Here is a 20,321-nt window from a genome sequence, read left to right as displayed (position 1 = left end):
TACGTTTTCTCCCTCTATTTGCCAGTTATCAATCAAGCTGGTTGCCATAAACTTCGTTTGGTGGTAGTAATACTTTATTCTGCATAAATGTTCATGCACAAGACTCTGAACAGAACAGCGAGTAACAATATTTTGCTCCATCAACAATGTTCTGGATTGTTACCTTTGTGTCTGCCTTAAATAAATACAAGGCAACACATCTAAACTCTTGCAGAATTCTAGTGTTACTTCAGGACTGGGTTTCTTGAGTGGGGGGAAAAACGAATTTTGAGATATCAGTCGGGCCTAGATTCTGGCAACAGCTATTCAAGGGGGTGGTTGGCCCCGTGAGGGTGCCAGGATAAGATCTTATTTCCCATTTTGAATTGTATAGTTTATATTTGATATTTATATTTGTATTTATATGCTTTTATATTTATTTTTATTCTCTGTAGGCCGCCCCGAGTTGTGTACGAGATGGGCGGCAGAGAAATTTAATAAATAAATAAAATAAATAAAATAGTCACACAGTTGTTCACAGGAAGGGACGCGGTGGCGCTGCGGGTTAAACCGCTGAGCTGCCGATCGGAAGGTCGGCGGTTCGAAACCACGCGGCGGGGTGAGCTCCCGTTGCTCATCCCAGCTCCTGCTCACCTAGCAGTTCGAAAACATGCAAATGTGAGTAGATCAATAGGTACCGCTTCGGCGGGAAGGTAACGGCGTTCCGAGTCGTCATGCTGGCCACATAACCCGGAAGTGTCTATGACAACGCCGGCTCCAAGGCTTAGAAACGGAGATGAGCACCGCCCCCTAGAGTCGGACACGACTGGACTTTACGTCAAGGGAAACCTGTTCACAGAGTTCCAAAGTAATATCAGCCAAAGTTCTTATCAGTAACCAATACTTAAAGGCAGCATAATCTAAATCAGGCAATTTATTAAATGAATTATTATTTTTTCAAATCTTTTTCATTGATCATGTATTTAAAAAATAACATTCCCTGCTTTGGGATTCGTTTTTAAGGTTGAAAATTTTTAGTCCAAACTGTTGTTCAGAGAATGAGCAAGATGTCTTTCTACAATCTGTGGCCAGAAAGTAATACAGAGTTACCATCTGGCATTAAACCCAGTTTTAGAAAATACCTAACTGCTGTACTGTTCTTTCTTTTTAAAGGGCAGCATATAAATTCACAAATAAATAAATAGCATAATGGAAAGGAACAGGCTGAGCCAACCTTCAGATATATGTTGAACTATCTTTCCCATCATTCCTGAGCTGCAAGGTCAAAGAGATTTGTGGTCCAACACAGCTCAAGGTCATTAACATAAATTGCATTCAGTTAAAAACTAAATAAATTGCATTTGGTTGAAAACTAACTTGGGATCTGTTAAAAGCACAAACAGATGGAGGTCTTTTGGAGCTGTGCTGAAATATCTTGCTGGGTAGCAGCCATGCAGTCTTGGTTTTTTTGTGTGCAAATCGGATCTTGATCATTCAGCAAGTCATGCTGAGTTGCCTCTTGGCTTACCTTGGGCGGAGCATGAGTTGAACGCTAACTTCACTTCTTCTCTGGCAGCACACCACGCTGGAGAAGTGTAGATAGTTGGTGAGAGAGAACATTTTCTCAATCAATTTCTCCTAACTATAATTTGCTTGCAAAAGTAAAATTTAGAATCCAGACAATTTGAACTGGTTGCTCTTTTCAGGACTTCCTCCCCCAAATCAGTAATAGTGATGCCTTTCAGATTATCTTGACTCCCATTTCCATTAGCCCCAGTTGGCATAACAGTAAGTGGGACTTCTAGGGGCCCGATGGTACTGTACTGGGGAAGATATTATTATTATTATTATTATTATTATTATTATTATTATTATTATGGTTGATTGCACAGTCAGCCAGATGTTTAGACTGGATTTGGCATCTCTATCCACCTGAGTCCTTCCCAAGGACTTGGGATAGACAGATGTTGTTTAATAATATTAAAGGTATCGTTGCAAGATGTAAGCTGTTCCAAGTAAAGCTGCCTTTTGCAACTGACTGATAGTGATGATGATGATTATTTTGCTATAAGAATTTAATTAAGTTTAGAGTTAACATTAAGTTCCAGAAATTTATTTACAATATTAGTAAAGGAATTTTGAAGGACATTTTTAGGGCTCCAGGCAGGTGAAAATATGTAAAATAGAATGAAAGTACAAATAAATGAATTCGCACCTGTCCTGAAAGTAAGTCTGACTTAAGGGCCACAGTCTTGCTGCTGGCAATTGCCGTTAGACAATACGGCAGATGGGGATGAGCAAGTGTTCTCCTGCACTCATTTGGGTATTGGAACCTAGGGTCAGGTTTCAGTGGCCCCTTCTAACTTGGAGGTCTATACCAACAAGCCTTAAGTCTTTACTACATTTGGGTTCCTTGAAGCAAGTTCTGCAGTGACACAATCTCCATCCAATGAATCTGGAAGTCAGAAGTGATGGAGAGGGCTTTTTTCACTGCTGGAACAAGATGATGGAACTGTCTAACATGAGATTTCTCCAATTCTTCTTTTAAGATGATTATTTCTCCTTGCAAGAATCTTTTGAAATCTGGCCACTTTCCAAATGTTGTTGGAATCCATACGATGTCTGATCGTACTGGCTGAAGACTGGCCAGAGTTGGAGCAGGACATATGGGAGGGTTACAGGTGCCCCCCCCCCTTGTTAAAGTAGCCTTGCCAAGTGGGCACCATCCAGACATGTTCCCACCACTCTTGGCCAAGGTGGGTGGTGATTAAACTGACTGGGAAGTGATGGTGCTCCCAGAATTGTATTGGTTGTAGCTGCTAGCTTTTAATTGGATTCACACATCACAATCCATAGTTTGTTGAACGAACAACCACTGACTGAGTTCACACAACATGCAAAGGTATAAAACACAAAGAACAATTTGAACGTTTTAGTCCCAACCAAACAAGCCACATTATGGTATGTAAAAACCATAAATTACTGTATTCCAAAATGCTTTGGGGTCAGAAGATGGACCCAGACTGCTTTTGTAATTTTTATTGTATCGATTCCATTCCTCTGCATGCTGCCTTGAGTGGTGAAAAGCGAAAGCAGTAGAGAAATGTCGCCATACATACATAAATGGCCAGATCCTAAACAATAAGTCGTTCGGTCTTGGCTCGGTCCTTTATGAAAATCCAGCCTCTGATCTGTCAGCCATGGTTCACCGTGCCAGGCGTGATGCCAAAGCTACCCAGTTGTGGTTTGCTCAACAAATCACGATTCCACTTCCTTGACGCCGGCCTGCGACCGGGATCTCTGCGATATTATTTTAATGCTTCCATTCAATCATTCGGTTGAACCGAACCCTCTATTCGCTTTGGACCCAAACGCCTATTTCGCAAGGCGCTTTGAATACCCACGGTGGAAAAGCAGCGGACCTACTCCAGGGGTTCTCAAGCTTGGCAGCTGCAAGCTGGGTGGACTTCAACTGCCAGAATTCCCCAGCTGGCTGGGGAATTCTGGGAGTTGAAGTCCACCCAGCTTGCAGCTGCCAAGCTCGAGAAACTGCGGATCACGATCGCGAAATCGCCCAGGGAAGTTCCTAGCCCTGTAATCCAACCGGGCGTTGCAGGCCGGCAAGGCGCATGCATGCCTCAACTCCGCCCCGCCTCATTTTTCCAACGCATGAACTGACATCTCTCTCGTGCTTCTTTGACCCCAAGTCCGATGCCACCGCGTCCCCCTCGCTCGCTCGCTCTCCGGCCAGCTGCCGCTGCCGCCTTTCCCTCCCCGGCTGGCGTTTGCGCCTCGCCGCCTAGCCCGCGGGCGGCTGGAAAAGCGGGCGAGGCGCAGGCCCGGATCCCGCCTGGCGGACGCAAGCACAGCCCTCCGCCTTCCCGGGGATTTGCTGGCAGGACTGTAAGTCACCTCCACCTCCCAGCTTGAGCGCCCCGAGCGGCTGCCAAGCCGCCGCGCGGCGCAGGAGGAGGCGCGCCCGTGCCAATGGCGCACCCGGCGCTGCGCTTTTGCGCCCTGCCATTGGCCGGCCGCTGGCGAGCAGGGAGGGCGTGTCGGGGGCGGGGGGAGCGCTACTTTCCGAAGTGAACTTTCTCCGCCCGTCTCCGCCCTCCCACCCCGGTCTCTCCCCTCCCGCAGCGGCCGCTCTCCTTGTTTGCGCGCGGATGGAACTGAGCTGCGGCGTCGCGGGGAGGAACGGCGGCGGCGGCACCAGCAGCACCAGCAGCAGCGGCCCAGCGGCGGTGGCGGGGACAGCAACGCCGGGCAGCCCCGCGTCGTCCGCCACGGCGGGGCTCCTGATGGACGTCGAGGGTTCCTGCGAGGAGGACTACGAGAGCCTGCCCACTAGCGCCTCCCTCTCCACGCACATGACGGCCGGGGCGGTGGCCGGCATCCTGGAGCACACGGTCATGTATCCCGTGGACTCCGTCAAGGTGGGTCGGTGGGCTAGCGGAGGGGAGGGCCGGCAGTCCCCGTCTTCGTGCAGGAGAGCCTCCCTTTCTCCCAGACCCTGCTGGATTACAAGTCCCATCCCTCCAGCCGGAGAAGGCGACCTTACCCAGCGCAGCTGCGTTTGTCTTGGGAGAGACCCCCGTTCCTGTGCATTCCCTTCTTTGCCTCCCAGTTCTTGCACCGGTCCTGGGCTTCCCCTTTTGCATTCCTACCAGGGTGCAAGAACTAAGTTTAATAGTGTGGTTCCTATAAAATAGAACTTTAAAAAATCTGGGTCTGGGCACCGGCTTTCTTCTCTTCAAACGATTGTGAAACCACCATGGCAACTTGTTTTCTGACAACCCCTCTTTGGGTAATTAATTGCTGATCTGCTCCAGGCCTGGTCCCCGAGGAGAGACCTGCGGGGCCATGTCCCTTGCATTTGTTACTGTCAGCAAACCAGCTTCCGCCCTGGGTGTCTGCTCACAGGTGCCTCTTTCCTTGGAAAAGGTACCTAAATTGGCACTGTACCTTGGAATGCTGTGCTAGTCACACTTACGGTTAATTATGGGCTTGGGATTTGGGGTGTTTCCAGATGTGGCAAACACTCTGCAGCCGTTCAGCTTCATCGGCCGGATTTTGTGTCACATGATGCTGGCCTTTCTTGGAGCCCTTCATCTGGAAATGCACTTCGGAGATGCTGACTGGTCGCACAGCAGATCCTTGACAAGTGCATGGAAGGGGTGCATCAGCTTCAGCCTAATTAATTGGGCATTATTAATCCCTTGAATTAAGAATTAACCTCATCAGAAGGCTAGCAAATACTCCTGCTTTAACCTGCAGCTGTAGTAGATTTGTCAAGAGCTGGGATAATACCTAGAACACCTCATATAGATGCAGCTACTGCACATGTTGAACTGGGTCCAAAATCTGATCATAGATTCCTGACCCTCCTCCTCCTCTTAGTTGAAGGCGATTTCCTTTCTGGTGGCACAAATTGCTGACTCATCTTTCCTACCTTGTCATTTCCACAGGGCTGTGGCCGCATACAGATGTAAACACACGCAGGCTATTTCTAAATAGACCGTTTTACCCATCTGGCATCCAGTCTTTCTTCAAAATGTTGCTGAAGGTTGTGGGCCGCATTCTCCTGTTTCTAGACCCATACACTTAAGCGTGTGTGTTTTGGGCATTGTCAGGATAGACTTGAGCAGGTTGATTCATTGGGGTTTATTCCCAAGGAAGCATTTATGGCTCTACCTCCCACCAAGGTATTTTCTTTTTGAATAAAATGCAGATGGGCTGAAAACACAACTTCAAATTGCCGGGTGGTGAATTCTGTAAACTGCAGTCCCAACTCATCTGCAGGGCATCGGGTTGGGGAAGGGTGATCTGATGCAGTCAGATATCTTTTAGGACTTACGGCCCAAACACTTGAAAAGACACCCCACCGAGTAAGCAAGTGACTTTACTGCTACTGTTTGCAACCAGCCAACTCCAGCTGAGCAAAACTGGGTAAATTTCAGTATTGCTTAACCTAGGCTGAGTTGCTTAGCATCAAAGAAAAGGAAGCCCATATTTCCCAAAAATCCATTCTTTTTTCACTGAGTTGAATTTTTGCAACAGTGGCGGTTAGGTGTTTACATATCATAACTCCTCCAGCAAAATCTAGCATGAGAAACAGCCTGGCTTCTGCCACAGAATTGCCTTGTATTGATGGGCAATGGCTTTGAGTCTGATAATGCTGTGGGTGTGGGTCTGGTACTACAACTTTCACTCAGAAAAATGTGGCAATGCGCTGCTAAGTTGCATCAGGGAATGCCCTGAGCTTTGCAGCTGGATTTCACCTGCAGCTCAGGACAAGGATAGGAGGAGGAAATAGGTGTCTCTCTTATTTTTTTTCTTTCCCTCGACTGTGCTATGCGAGTACATGGTGAGTCCAGTGGTGTGAATTTCAACTCTGGCTTCAAGAATTCCTTCGTCGCATCACCTAATTCTGGAGTAGCTGTTAGAGCACATTGTTACTGGGGTTGTCTTCAGCAGGGTGAATTTCCTACGCCAGTGTTTCTCAACCTTGGCAACTTTAAGATGTGTGGACTTCAACTCCCAGAATTCCCCAGCCAGCCTTGGGGAATTGAAGTCCACACATCTTAAAGTCGCCAAGGTTGAGAAACACTGCCCTGCACATTAGCCACTGTGCTACAAGACATATGGATGTGTCTGAAACGGTTGCACCCTCCATATGAAAACAGGTTACATGGCTCTGGTGTGGTTGAATTCTGCACCCACAACTCTTTCCTTAGAAGCCTATCCAGATTCTTCCTGCTATTGATCCAAACTGGGGACATATTTCCAAGTGTTGGGCTCAGCTGCAAAAGTTTAGGACCCTTTAAAGGTATTTTAATCCCTGGGGTCTCCTCTTTGGCATGTTTTAGTGACATGGCACCAAATACCTGTTGTAGTTTGCTCCTAAGTAAGTAAGGGGGCTTCTTTCAGTAATTCTGAGCTCTGCTGTCCCTTCTCGATTAGGAGAAGCAGGTGGCATATTGAATGTACAAGCTTGCTTTGGAGGTCAGAGTCCTTTTGTATCCTTCCTGCAGTTTCTCCTGTTAACAGGAAGAGCCTGTTTCTCTCTTCAAGTATCAGGTTAATAACGAAGCTTGTTCAACTCGGTAGTGAAGCTGTTGGAACCCTGTTTGCAAGGTGGAATTAAGCCCGTGCAACTCCTTTGTGGTGAGAGGGACATAATGGCGAAAAAGCGAGGATTCTGCTTTGCTGTTAAAATTGCTGGCACCATTACCGTCTGTTCAGGGTGACAAGTTGAACAGGAAGTGGGAGAGCCCTGGAGTGCAACCACGAACTTGGGGCAGCAGTGTGAGTAAGAAAAAGTGACTGTGTACATAAGCTGTACTATTGAGCGTGTGTTGGGGGTCTTTTTTCCCCACCATTGAGTGGCTGAAGTCTTGTCCCTCTATGAGCTAAGTCATGCTTTATTGGTTTAGGATCATGTGTACTGTGTGAACTCACCTAGTTGTGGCTTATTGTCAGCCTTGTGAGGACATCCAAACAAGCAGGACACCCAGAAGTACTACTCTAATGTTATTGTAAGGTTACATTAAAAGAATCTTGCAAGTCTGAAAGCCAGTCTCTCCCCTCTCGTCTTTACTGTCCAAGAAACTAGGGAGGATCCCTTCAGAGATGTTTGCCATGTCTCCATGGCTTCTTTGGGCTCAGCTGCCCTGACCATTGTCTATTCTGTAACTCGTCCTGCTGTCTCCCAAGGTCATTCCCACAGACCATTACATTAATAAGCTATTAATGAACAACCCATGGTTTGCATTGTGCAAACCAGGTTGCTGCATTAGGTAAAAGGATTTCATATTAGCTGTCACAGGCAAATCTGAAAAAACAATGATCGTGCATGAGATTTGATGTCGGCATAACCTGGGAACTAGCTTAACTTACTACCTGGCCCTTTGCTGAGAGTTTGAAATTTTGCTCCTACTTTTGATTCCTTCCCAGGCCAGCATAATTTTAACTATGACTGGTTTGAAACCAGCTAACTCTAGATTATGGGTACAAGATGGGCTTATTCTGGAAAACCATTGGTAGGATTAACTACACTTTAGGGGTCAGAGGTTGTGGTAGACTAGTAAATCCAGAATGGTGAATGAAAGTCTCCCTTCTCGTGGCTGTGCAGATGAAGAAAGGTAGAGCAATGTGTGTAAGCGTGTGGGGTGGCTAGGATTTTTGCTCTCACAATAAATCATGGTGCCAACTAATTGTAGCCAATGATGGTATATGTCCTAAGGGGAGATGAGATAGGCAAATGATCCAAAATACTGTATAAAACTGGGCAACTTCCAAAGATTGACAGTATTTTTTATTCAATTTGTCCCCCCCATCTCCTCCCATCGGGGGACTCTGGGCGGTTTACAATAATCAATTAAAACAACCTCGCAATAAAATTGAATATACAAATACAAAATTATTCTAATAAATAAATATAAATAAGAGTAAAAAAGTAAAAAGTCCAAGCAGCAGGAGAAGGTAAAACAGTCCATGCGTGGGAGGAGTGGTCTATAGCAGCCATCCCCATGTAGCTCTATTCCCCTCTCCGCCCCAAGTGAGGCGGCAGAGCCAGGTCTTCCCTTTCTCCCTTGCTAACAAATTTAAATGGTTTTCTTGAAAACTAAATCCTTTGCTGAGAAGAAGCACTGCCAAGCGGCTCATGAAACAACATAAACCATTTTAAGCATACCCTTTAATTTTTCCAATATGGTGATTAGGCAGGCTTAACACATCAGAGATCTCTAAAACATAGTAAAGCAAGTTGAGGTTGGGGAAATTCTCTACTTGCATGACAGATTCCAGCTGCGTCCTTGCATAGGTATTTGCAAATGTTTGATGGCAGTTTGAGTGGATGTTTGGTAGGTAGGAAAAAAAATTGTCAGTGGAGCTGGAGCAAAAAAAATAATTGTGTAACATTAACTTTGTTACAGTGTGAAACAGTTGCAAATTTAGTTATTCAGTTTTATAATAAATAAAATTGTAAAAACAACTGTTTAACTCCGATTGCAAAACAATAATATTTAAAATTGCAACAAATTCTAACAAGCTTAAGTCAGGTTTCTGTAAACAGCTCTGGCCTTTATCTGTGGCCATCTAGAATCAATCCAAGAAAACAGTTTTTAAATAATAAACACAAGCTAATTGTCTAAAATTGATGTATCTACTAATCTGGAACACAGGAATATATCTGTCAAGAGTGGAGACATTCTTTTGAAAAAAAAAACAGTGTTGGACATGATTTTATTTGCCTTATTTTCTATATATCATTTTAAGAATATGAGGTATATTGGAATAAAGTTGGTTTACATGTTTTCTTTCCAATGTGCTGGTCTTACATCTTGTGGCTATTTAAGGAGAATGTTTTGTTTGTTCTTTCAGGTTGGACAATAATAAAATGAAAGCAAACTAATAGCTCCCTCCTTTAAAATGTTAGCATGGCCATCTTCATTTGACTGGCCTTCCAGCTGCAGTTGATGTGTTTGGGCGTTCTTTACATGCTAGTTTATATTTTTCTTCTCTTTCCTTCTCTGGACATTGCTTGTTGTACTTTTATTTACATATTTATTTATTTAAAATAAATATGTATATTTATTAATAATTGTATTAATAATTGTATTAATAATTGTATTAATAATTTATTTATAATTGTATTTATAATTGTATTATATTGCCACCCATCTCATCTAAGTGACTCTGGGCAGCTTACATAATTAAAGCAACAAGAACAATTAGAAATAAAAAGAAAATAAAGCTATTAAAACAGTTAATTAAAACAATAAAACGCGGTGGCGCTGCGGGTTAAACCACTGAGCTGCTGATCGGAAGGTCGGCGGTTCGAAACCGCGCGGCGGGGTGAGCTCCCGTTGCTCGTCCCAGCTCCTGCACACCAAGCAGTTCGAAAACATGCAAATGTGAGTAGATTAATTGGTACCGCTTCGGCGGGAAGGTAACGGCGTTCCGTGAGTCATGCCGGCCACATGACCACGGACGGGTCCTTAGGGACAACGCCGGCTCCAAGGCTTAGAAACGGAGATGAGCACCGCCCCCTAGAGTCGGACACGACTGGACTTTACGTCAAGGGAAACCTTTACCTTTACCTATAATAAATTACTAACAGTGCAACCAGTCAGCTGGTTTGATACCAAGACTGGACCCTGAGGCATGATGACAAAATCATGTCTTAAGGGCCTTCCGAATGGCCAGGGTTGGAGCTGATCTAAGCTTGGGGCAGGGGGATGATGTTCCAATGGGTGGGTGCCACAGCAGAAAAGTCTCTCCTCCTGGGTCCCGTTAGATGACATCACTTAATGGACAGCACTCTTAACATGCCTCTCCTGCCAGATCTGATGGGATGGGTAGATGTAACCTGATACAGGTAGTCCTCGCTTAGTTTTTTTTAAAATAAATTTTATTAAAAGTTTTAAAAAAGATAAAAACTAACAAACACTGATACAGAATAAAGAAAACAAAGCAAGACAAAGACAAAGACAAAAGTGCAGGGGAAAAAAGAGATAAAAAGGAATAGAAGCTTCCAATTTCCTTTGCCGCAAATTCAAGTATAATTACAAAGTTATCTCTTACTCTGTGGGTACAAAGAAAAGTTCACTTTTTTCTGTTATCTATTTTTTCTTCTAATCATCAAAACCACAAATTGTAAGTGCATTTTTTTCGGTTTCATGCAAAAAGTCTGTAAGGGGTTTCTAGTCAGTCATAAATGTAGATACTGTCTTTTCTCTAATCAAGGAGGTCAGTTTTCCCCTGGCTGGGGAATTCTGGGAGTTGAAGTCCACACATTTTAAAGTAGCCAAGGTTGAGAAACACTGGCTTAGAGCAATGTAAGAAGCCCACCAAACTTGTGGTCCACTCAGCTTGCTAAGCCATAACATGCATTTCCACCATGTCTTACTGTGATGTGATCCCCATGTTGGCTGGGGAATTCTGGGAGTTGAAGTCCACACAACTTAAAGTTGCCAAGGTTGAGAAACACTGGGCTAAATTCTGATCAAAAGACTATGAGAGGTGACAGTGACAAAAATTTAGGAAGTGTAGTGAAGTTTTGACCTGATCACAGGTATACAGACTAGATTTCTCCTCTTCAGTAGGTCATTGAGAAAGGCATGTGAAATGTGAAAAGTATACTGTTTTTTGATTTAGAAAAACGTGTGGTAAACTGAATTGGTTTGTACGGTAGTCTAAAATGTTTTCACATGGATATGGATAAAATGTTTTCACATGGATAATACTCCATATTAGCACGTTTGCTTGCTAAGTGTGGTAAGAATTATATCTGATGGATGTAAAGAATGTATGAGAATACTGTAAATGGAACGTTTAGCAAATGGTTCCTGTTGAATAAGGAATAAGACCAGGCTGTGTGCTATCCCTATAGCTGTTTAAGTATTTTTGCATAAATTTATAGGAATGCTTGTGGTGACGTTAGAAATGTTGATTGGGGAAGGGAGTCTGTGCACATTTTTGTATGCAAATAATTCCCTGTTGTTGAATGTTTTGTGGGAAATGTTAGTTAGATTGTATGATACAGTGAGCAGTATGAATTTGAAAACTAACATATCAAAGACCAAGGTGGTTGTGCTTGACAGGGACACGAAATGAATGGATTAAGTTAAATGGCAGAAACTGGAGGCAAGTGGATGAATTTGTATACTTGTTCTGGTTTGGTTTAGTTTAGATGGGAAAAAAAGATGGAGAACTTTTAAGGCATGCCAGTGCTGGTAGAAAGGTTGTGAGAAGTAAGTGGTCTGTTGTCAGGAATTAATACTTGTTGAAATAAGTGAAAATGGTTTTAGCTCATGTTACTTTGCTTTTTCTTTAATTAATTTGACATACTGATTTTTCCTCCTGTGCACTTTGTATAATATTGCTTATTCCAAAAGGAAATACCTTGAGGCATCCGTATGTATTTTAAAATTTTACCGTATATGCCAGTGTATATGTTGCTCATACTTAAATGAATCTGGGAGGGTTACAAGAGATACTTCTCTCTTGGCACCTGAACCCCCAAATCTGTGAGAGATGAAGTGCTATGTTGGTGTGTCTGGCTGAGTACCTTCTGTGCCTGTCCTCAGCTTGGGATGTGGTTTGGCCCTACAATGATCTAGAGGTTTTCTGGAGAGTAGCTGGGTAGAAATATTTTCAGATAATTAAATGTGGTTGGGCATGTTTGCAAGATGAGACAAGTAGAAATGGTTGGGCAGTGTACAATAGCATGCTTGCTTACTCCTGTGTGTTAATGTTTGAATAGAACTACACTATTGGCATGAATTGCTGAGGGATCAGCCCGTTGAGGTAGGACAGGTCAGGAAACAGACAATGCAAGGACTACTGGAACTCTACTTTATTAATGCAGTTTATGATAACACAACCTTGAAACCCTGTCAGAATTCCCCTTTGAACTCTCTTATAAGCAACAGAATCAAGGTGGGGCAGAAAAATTACAAAACAGGGCAGGGTTATCTTGAGGTTCTTTCTCACCTGCTCTTCTTTCCCGGGGTTAAGTTAACATTTAATTAACTGTTCTAGCTTTCCTGCTTCAAGGCTATCTCCATACTCCTTTATGAGAGGTAAGAACGCTTGGTTCTCCAGATGTTGCTGAAGTACAACCCCTAGCCACCTTAGGCAGTATGACCAATATTGAGTGATACTGGGAGGGAGTTCAGGAAATATTTGTTCCTGCACACGTTACTTTTACATAAGGATACGTTGAATCAACCTTTCTTCTCTGTCCTCCTCTCTACCCGTAAGAAGCTGTGTCTTTTGTTTTATTCAGCCAGAGGTCCTTGATTTGAGATGGTGAACTGGGGCCTTGTCTCTCCTGTTTTTATCACTGATAACCTACCCTGCCATTTAGTTAAAATGATAAAGCTGCTTGCGTGGTTTTAAAATCAGTTTCCACCACAGAATTGTTCTGTGATCAAATAAGTGTAATTGGCAATTTGTATTTTCTATATGGTACATCTTCTAAACAACATTTTAACACAATATTCTGTAGGCATTTGGTATGCATGTATATATCTTCAGTGTACCATCACCCTTGACCTCTGCCTTTTCTGTAATGTTTGTACATAACACTTTCTACCTGAACGTACTTTCTAGCTGAAATTTCTGATCTTTGTGCTTTTTGCTTTGGCAACTGATTTGCTTATATTGTAAAAAACAACAACAGTATACTAGATCAGCTTTCTCCAACTTAGTTCATTCTGGGTGAGTAGGGCTTCAGTTCCCATTATCCCCAGCCAGCATGGTGAAGTATTGGAGTTGAAGTAGAACTTATTTGGATGATACCTAGTGTGGGAAGGTTCAATTAATGGAATTTGCTCAGAGGCAATGACAATTATAGCTCAGTGTTGAAACAGTATTGTTCCTTCTAAGGAGCTTGGAGATATATATTAAATTAACTCCCATTTTAACTTTATGGTTAACCCACAAAGCTGATTAGGCTGGATCTACACAGACAATGCTCAGCTATAATGGGATGTGTTTGGTTTTGATTTCGGAGCCCAGCCACTGTGTTTTGTAAGCCATGGTTTACAGCTTAGCATGTCAATGATCCAACTTTTATGACTCATTAAAAAAAAATATCCAAAGCATGGATCCAGTCATAGTTATTTTATAATAACTATTATAATATTTATGATAACTGCAATATTTTGTAACAACTATTGGCATTTCAGCCTGGTTTTAGGTCTGAGGCTAGATGACCAACCTCCAGGGTGCACGTCAATGATTTTTACTAAACCTTGCAATGTTCTTACTCAGACTGGGTATAGACTAATATTTTGAGAACAGTGTATTTAAAGTGAATTTCCAGCTTCTAAGCTCATGCTCCATACATTTTTGTTTACCAGAATTCGAAATTGCTACTCTGTCCAACAGGCATCCATGGGTTTTCTTTTAAGATCTTAAAATGTCAGCTATCCAACTTTGGAAACATTCTTTTTTTAACAATAGCAAACTATTTTGTTGCTGTTCAACCCTTGGTTAGCAGAGTCCTGTGGAATTAATTGCAAATCGCCCCAAGTAGACCAGTGTACCTACCCATCTTGGCATCTCCTGAAAAGCTAAGCAGGGTCAGATCTAGTGTTGGGATAAGAAACCACCAGATGAATTCTAGTGCTGAAGACCAGACTAGAAAGTTTTGAAAAAAGCTTCAAGGAATGATGAACCAGTTCTGTCTTAGAACTAAAGTAAATGGACGGGACATTGAGCTGGACTTGGAGATTTTACTTTATTAAGATCCCTTGTGATTTATTGTACCCAACTCCAAGTAGACCAGGAATTCTAATAAATGATTAGTTTGTTTGGCATTGGGAGTAGCCCAGATTTCCTGTGCTATCAGTGTTAGCATGCCGTGCATCTGTGACTTAGGCAAGAGATGTGCTAATCTAAGCATGGTGCCTGAAGGCTTGGCTTAAATGACACCCTTGCACCTGGAATGCACCTGGTGAGTTTTGCTTTGTTTCCTTGGTTATGCTTAAAGTGGAGCTTAATGTATTCCTTGGCTATTTAATAGAGACCACTAAAACACACACAGTGTGAAATTTACCAGTGCCGTCTCTGCTGCAGGATGCACGTGGTTGTCTGTTATATCACCAAAGCGGGGAAGTGTTCTTTGGTTTCAAGCCTTGCTCATTTTCCAGCAAAGTTTGCTTCACCATGACTTGCTAAAGAGTCTGGATGCTTTAATACAGCAGAGTTGTTCAAAGGCGACTTAAAATGCTTTTTCACAATGTGGAGAGGTCAAATGTGTACAGATTGCATAAATTATTAGCATTTTTATTTCAGTGGAAACAGGGTCCTTATGTTGAATATTGCAGAAAAAGAGCTGGTCATATGCAGTAAATATTGATTATAGTGTTTGGAATCTCCTCCTGAAAGACAGTTGGGAAAACTATATTCTATATAATAATGCTTTTTAGATAGTTTTCCTAAGATTGAAGTAGTAATTGTCTATGCCAGCCTTTCTCAACCTTTTGACCCTGGAGGAGCCCTTGAAATATTTTTCAGGTCTTGGGAAACCCCTGCACATTTAGGCTCAAAGATAGGCCAGAAGTTACAGAATTATTATATTTGTTTCATGGAGAGGCCTGTATGTATCCATTAACAGTGTTCTTAAACTAAACATAAAGAATGAAACTTACCTCTTTAATGTGAAGTTGCCTGAATTTGAAATAATTTTTTAAATAAATTGTGATCTCTCAGGGAATCCCTTGTGACTTCTCGTGGAACACTGGTTGAGAAAACCTGGTCTATACTATGAATCAGGAAATCTCTGCAGCCTATCTTTATTTTGCTATAAATTTGTTAAACCAGCTCTCCTCCTACATTAAGAGAGTAATGCTGGTGTATATTACATCACAGTATATAATGTGTGTCAGGAATCATCAACCATTTAGGAGTGGTGGGCACATTTGGAATTTTGAGAACTTACTTATGATGAAAAATGGCTTTGTTTTGCAGTATGCTAACTTCCCAATTTTTAAAAATATTATATATATATATATATATATATATATATATAGAGAGAGAGAGAGAGAGAGAGATGTGAAAAGCCTGGTGGGGCAGGAACTCTGATAGGCACTGGAGGAGGTATCTGAAGAGTGTTTTAATACCCCTGGGAATGGTTCAGAAGACTCTTGGTATATGGCCAGGGCTTTGAACACTTGGGCATGCAATGCACATGCTTAGTGATGTGTCCTGAACACACTCTGGATGCATCTGCTAAAGTATTGCTTTTTTTGAAACTCTGTTCTGTGATTGGGGTCATTGTTTTAGATGAGGTGAGCTCCTGGTCAGTTTTCCCCCAAAGTAAAGTACACACCATTACCATTTTCCCTTGGCAATGCAGAACTATGGGGTAGAATTTGGTATATTCCTTCTATTTCTGATTTCCAAGTATGGATGCTGATACTTAGGCAGCCTGATCAATAGCATCCATGCCTAAAGAGATATCAGCAGAGCTCCAGATTTGCTAAAGCTCTCAAAATTGGGGGAAATGAGAAATAACATGGTGAATCTTCAGCACCTGGCTGACTTTAAGTTCTTAAGGTAAGTAGGGTTGGCCTAGCTTAGTACTTGGATGGGGGTCCACAGCGAATCCCAGAACTATAAAGCTGGACAGATAAGAAGGCATTGACAAAACATCTCTGTATTGTTGCCTAGAATCTACATGTGTCTGTAGAGTTACCATTCAGCTTGAAGGAGACTTTTTATCCTAAAGGAGTGATTAATTGGTTGGTTTGAATATAGAACATGCTATTGTACTTTGACCCCTGTTGGCCAGGTTCACACTTCATGCTAAGCCACAGTTAAGTAGGATGTATGCAGGACTTCCATACAAGGTGGATCCTGGCTGCTATTTTTTAAAGAAATCTATAGGCTTTGGGGAAAAAAAATGAAACACCGCATATTTGTAAACCTGATATTCTTTCATTTATTCTCTGTGATTCATTGGTAATACTGTGCAAACAGTGGAATACAAGCCTGATCCTTGTTATGAAACACAAAGTTTGAACTGGATAGCTTGGCTTGAAACTTCCCAAGGGTATGGAGAGGTCTTCCCTATCTTCAGGATCCAGGATGAGAAAGGAAAGTAGCAGATCCTGTCTCATCTCTCTGTTGTCTTCCCTCCCCCTCCCTTTCTGAAATTAAATAAACTGTAAGAGGAAAAAGTCCTGAGTTGCATCAGAAGCCTGCCTTGGCAGTCACCAGCTTCCCAGTAAAAATGCTTTAAAATCAGTGTAGCGAAGAAGGGCATTCATTTGAGGCCACAACAGCTGTAATTGAGGGTGGTGTTGTATAACTAGAATACCTGAAGTGGAATTTAACATCCACTGCCTTTGTGTCTGTCTCTATCACTTGGTATGATGGATTCTTTTTCCCATCTCGATGTATCCAGCCTTTGGGGGAAATCCAACTTGGTTGCGCTCTTCAGTTGAATCTTTTTTCCCCTCCCTTTGAAGATTAGGCAAACATGTCTCCACTCTACCACCACTCCAGGATGGATGGTTGAGGTCTACAAAGAAAAGCCAAGAAGGAATAAAAAGTGCAAACCAACAGCTACAGCACTCTCAATAGTTTTTATTAAAAGATTTTACATGCATAGTAAGAAATGCATTCAAAGGGAAAAAAAATAGTAAAGTAAATGTGAAAAAGAAAAAAGAAAAGAGAAGAAGAAACAAAGAAGAAAGGAGAAAGAAAAAAGAGAAAGAAAATAAAAGAACAGAAGACATGGAAAATAGATCTTAGACAGACAGACAGACAGGGATTCTGATCTTCCTCTCAGCAGTTATGCATATGATCCTAATCAAACCTCTCCAAGATTACATCATAATTCCCTTCTTTCTATAGTCTATTTTTTCAAATCATAAAAACCATAAGTCACAAAATCAGTTTCTTTTTTATGCAAAAAGCCCATAAGGGTTTCCTGTCATAACAGCTACAGCACTCTAGACGTGCACCAATTCAAAATACATTCAGTAGCATTCAGAAGTATCATTCGGCAGAGGGAGTAATGAGGGTGGGAGCAGATTGGATTTATTTCATTAAGGAGAACATTCACTTTTGGTTGCATGAGTTGCCAGCGGCTTGCACAATTTGTGGCGTGTGTGTGTATGTGAGTGGATGCAGAATTGCTGAGTATGTGCACTGACTAATGTTTTCTGGCAAGCCTCTTAGGAATGACTGTGTGCATTTCCCATCACTGTTTGCGGGGAAACATTTGGGACTAGGAATTCAAAGCAAAGCCCAGCTATAGGATTACTCCAAACTCATTGTCAGTTCTGGGTTTTTGCTTCTGATTGTTGGCTGTGGTGGGGTTGTTTTGTTTCCCTGATTTGACTTCCTATCATGGAGTGTTTCGTGAAGTCTCCCACTTTTGAGTCTTTTTGAGGTGCGTGTGTGGGGCAGCATCTTGTGTCCTGGCCATCAAGAGAAAGTGAGAAAGATGATGTGGTCTGAAATAAAGCAGCGGATAAAATCCAGACAAGTATGAAATCAGATGGTAGTAGAGCTCCCAGCTTGATCTTTATTTAGAAGACCGAGAAGCAAATGAAAAAGAGATGAGCGGTAAATAGTCTTGGTTGGGTTGAGGGTTGCAGCTAAGCCTCTTGACCTCCCATGATGACAAGATGTCAGCAGAAGGATTGTATTTCCCATTTTTCCAGAGTTGGAGTGGGAGACCTTTCAGAGGCAAACTGTTTCCACGCACAACTGTAAAATCGTTGCAAAATTGCACAACCAGAATTTAGCCAGTGTGCTAAATTTAGATACTGGAGGAACCACAAATGAGGTGTTGGGGCACCTGTGGTCAGCAGGTTACCCATCTGTGTAACAGTTTGCTTTGGGCAGCGGAGAAGAAAATTTCTTTGCCCCCCCCCCCAAATATTGCATGTCTGTATGGGACTGAAAGCACCTGTCGTCTTTCCATGTAAATGTTTTGGGGAGATGGGGCACCCTTTTTTTTTCCAGGGGCACTCTTGTTCTATGGTTCTATCAACACTGCAATATGTTGGTGTAAAAATTAATATAACTTTCGGAATCCTCTTCTGAATTTTTCCCCCCTTTATTTGGAATTACTCTCTTGGGGTAATCAGAGGTGTGTGATTTCCATTTGTCTTTGGCTCCGCCAAATGTTAGGCAGCCCGCATTTTCAAACCATATGACTTTTCTTGTAGGAAGGTGTAAAAATGATCTCGATTCTCCTTACCTGCTCACCAGTTTTGGACTTCTCCACCTGTTGGAGGCTTCTCTGATTTAACGCTTGAGATGAGGTGTGTTGTCTTTTTTGGGAACAATACCATCATAGCCACCCATCATAGCTGGGTTTTAGTTATAAAAGCAGGAGCCATTTTAGAGAGAAACATGGTGGGGGAAGAGGGAAGATGAAACATCCTGCATCGCTAGGCCATTATGTACTCTTTAATATAGGTGCTGCTATCAAGAAGAGCGTGAGTCTGGGGTTGTCATCCCCAGGTGGTACCAACATGGTTATGAGTAGGCATCATAGATGGAGCGGAGATGTTATGAATAAACCCAGAGCGGTGGATAGCAGCTATTTAGGGCAGTTCTTCTCTGAAATGGCAGTACTGTTCAGATAAAAATGGCAACAAAACAAATATAGTTGGTAAAGTCACAAGAAAAGTGATATAAAATAATTGCTCCATGAGAAAAATAATCTAACAAGTAGTATTGCTCTTCTGAATACCCTCTAAAGTATGTTTTTTAAACCTTGGCAACTTGAAGATGTGTGGACTTCAACTCCCAGGATCCCCCAGCCAGCAATGCTGGCTGGGGGATTCTGGGAGTTGAAGTCCACACATCTTCAAGTTGTGAAGGCTGACAAACCCTGCTTTGAAGGGAAGGGCCTTCAGCAGACAGATTGACCCTTTAGCTGTACGTCCTGACACTGTCCATCAGCAGTTCTCAGTCTTTCAAATCTTAAGTCCCAACAATCACTCTGTTCACGAACTGGGGTCCCTCGATGATTAAAATAAAATGCCCACTTTTTAGAACAAGGACATTTATATGATTATGGGCATTTTCACTGCAGTCCATAGCAGACTGCAATTAGGTCAGAACGTTGACCCACCGCAGTGACACCATCTTGCAAATGCTGCTAGTGTGTATTTATAACCCAAAATCTGATGCAAATATATAAGTCATGGCCTTTGCATGACAATGTCATGTCATTCCACACACACACACACACCCCTCCCAGCAGTTTTGTTACATTTTTCATTTATGGTAAGCTTTAAAGCATAAATTAACATTTCAGTGGCTTTCTCTGTGTCCCACTTAGTCTACTTCTGAATCCCACTTGTGGTATGCATCACATCAGTTAAGAATCACTGCTTTATAGGTCAGAATCCAGACCATAAGCTTGTTACTCCAGAGTCTGTAATGTTGGCTTAAATATACATGGTACCTAATTGTTTTTTCTTTAATCTTCCTGCAAGATACACCTCAGCCATGATGTCTTGCAGCCTGATTTTTAAAAGTTTTGTGTGGGTGGTGTCTGCAGTGTTTCAAATTTGAACCCTCTTGCATATAAAACACCCCTTGTTTTCATTTTGAAACAGCGGTGTCAAGCGTGAAACACATGTCTTGCATTTGAAATGGCCTGGATCATTTTGGGAGAGTTTCAAGCTCAAAATGGATCTTATAGAGCTGTTCCAACTTTGAAATAAGTGATGAGAGTTGGCAGATAATAATAGTGCAAAAGATTTTTTTTTAAATGCAGATTGACTTCTTTCGGATGGAAATTATCCTTTGCACATTTGCACAACGAAACATTCCAATCGAATTTTTTCTGGATATCT

The 20,321-nt window shown here is 42.3% G+C and overlaps 1 protein-coding gene across 1 annotated transcript in view; it reads left to right on the top strand.

Moving 5' to 3' along the window:
- Positions 1–4,102: 4,102 nt before the first annotated feature.
- SLC25A37 (solute carrier family 25 member 37) overlaps positions 4,103–20,321 on the top strand; it is a 35,894-nt gene continuing 19,675 nt past the window's right edge. The window contains exon 1 of the mRNA XM_063311270.1: positions 4,103–4,415. Within this exon, the coding sequence (XP_063167340.1) occupies positions 4,146–4,415 (270 nt within the window). The 5' untranslated portion in view covers positions 4,103–4,145. The remainder of the gene's footprint in view (positions 4,416–20,321) is intronic.

This window comes from Candoia aspera, chromosome 9 (genome assembly GCF_035149785.1).
Source record: "Candoia aspera isolate rCanAsp1 chromosome 9, rCanAsp1.hap2, whole genome shotgun sequence".
Lineage (NCBI taxonomy): Eukaryota > Metazoa > Chordata > Lepidosauria > Squamata > Boidae > Candoia > Candoia aspera.
This window is presented reverse-complemented; position numbering and strand designations above follow the sequence as displayed.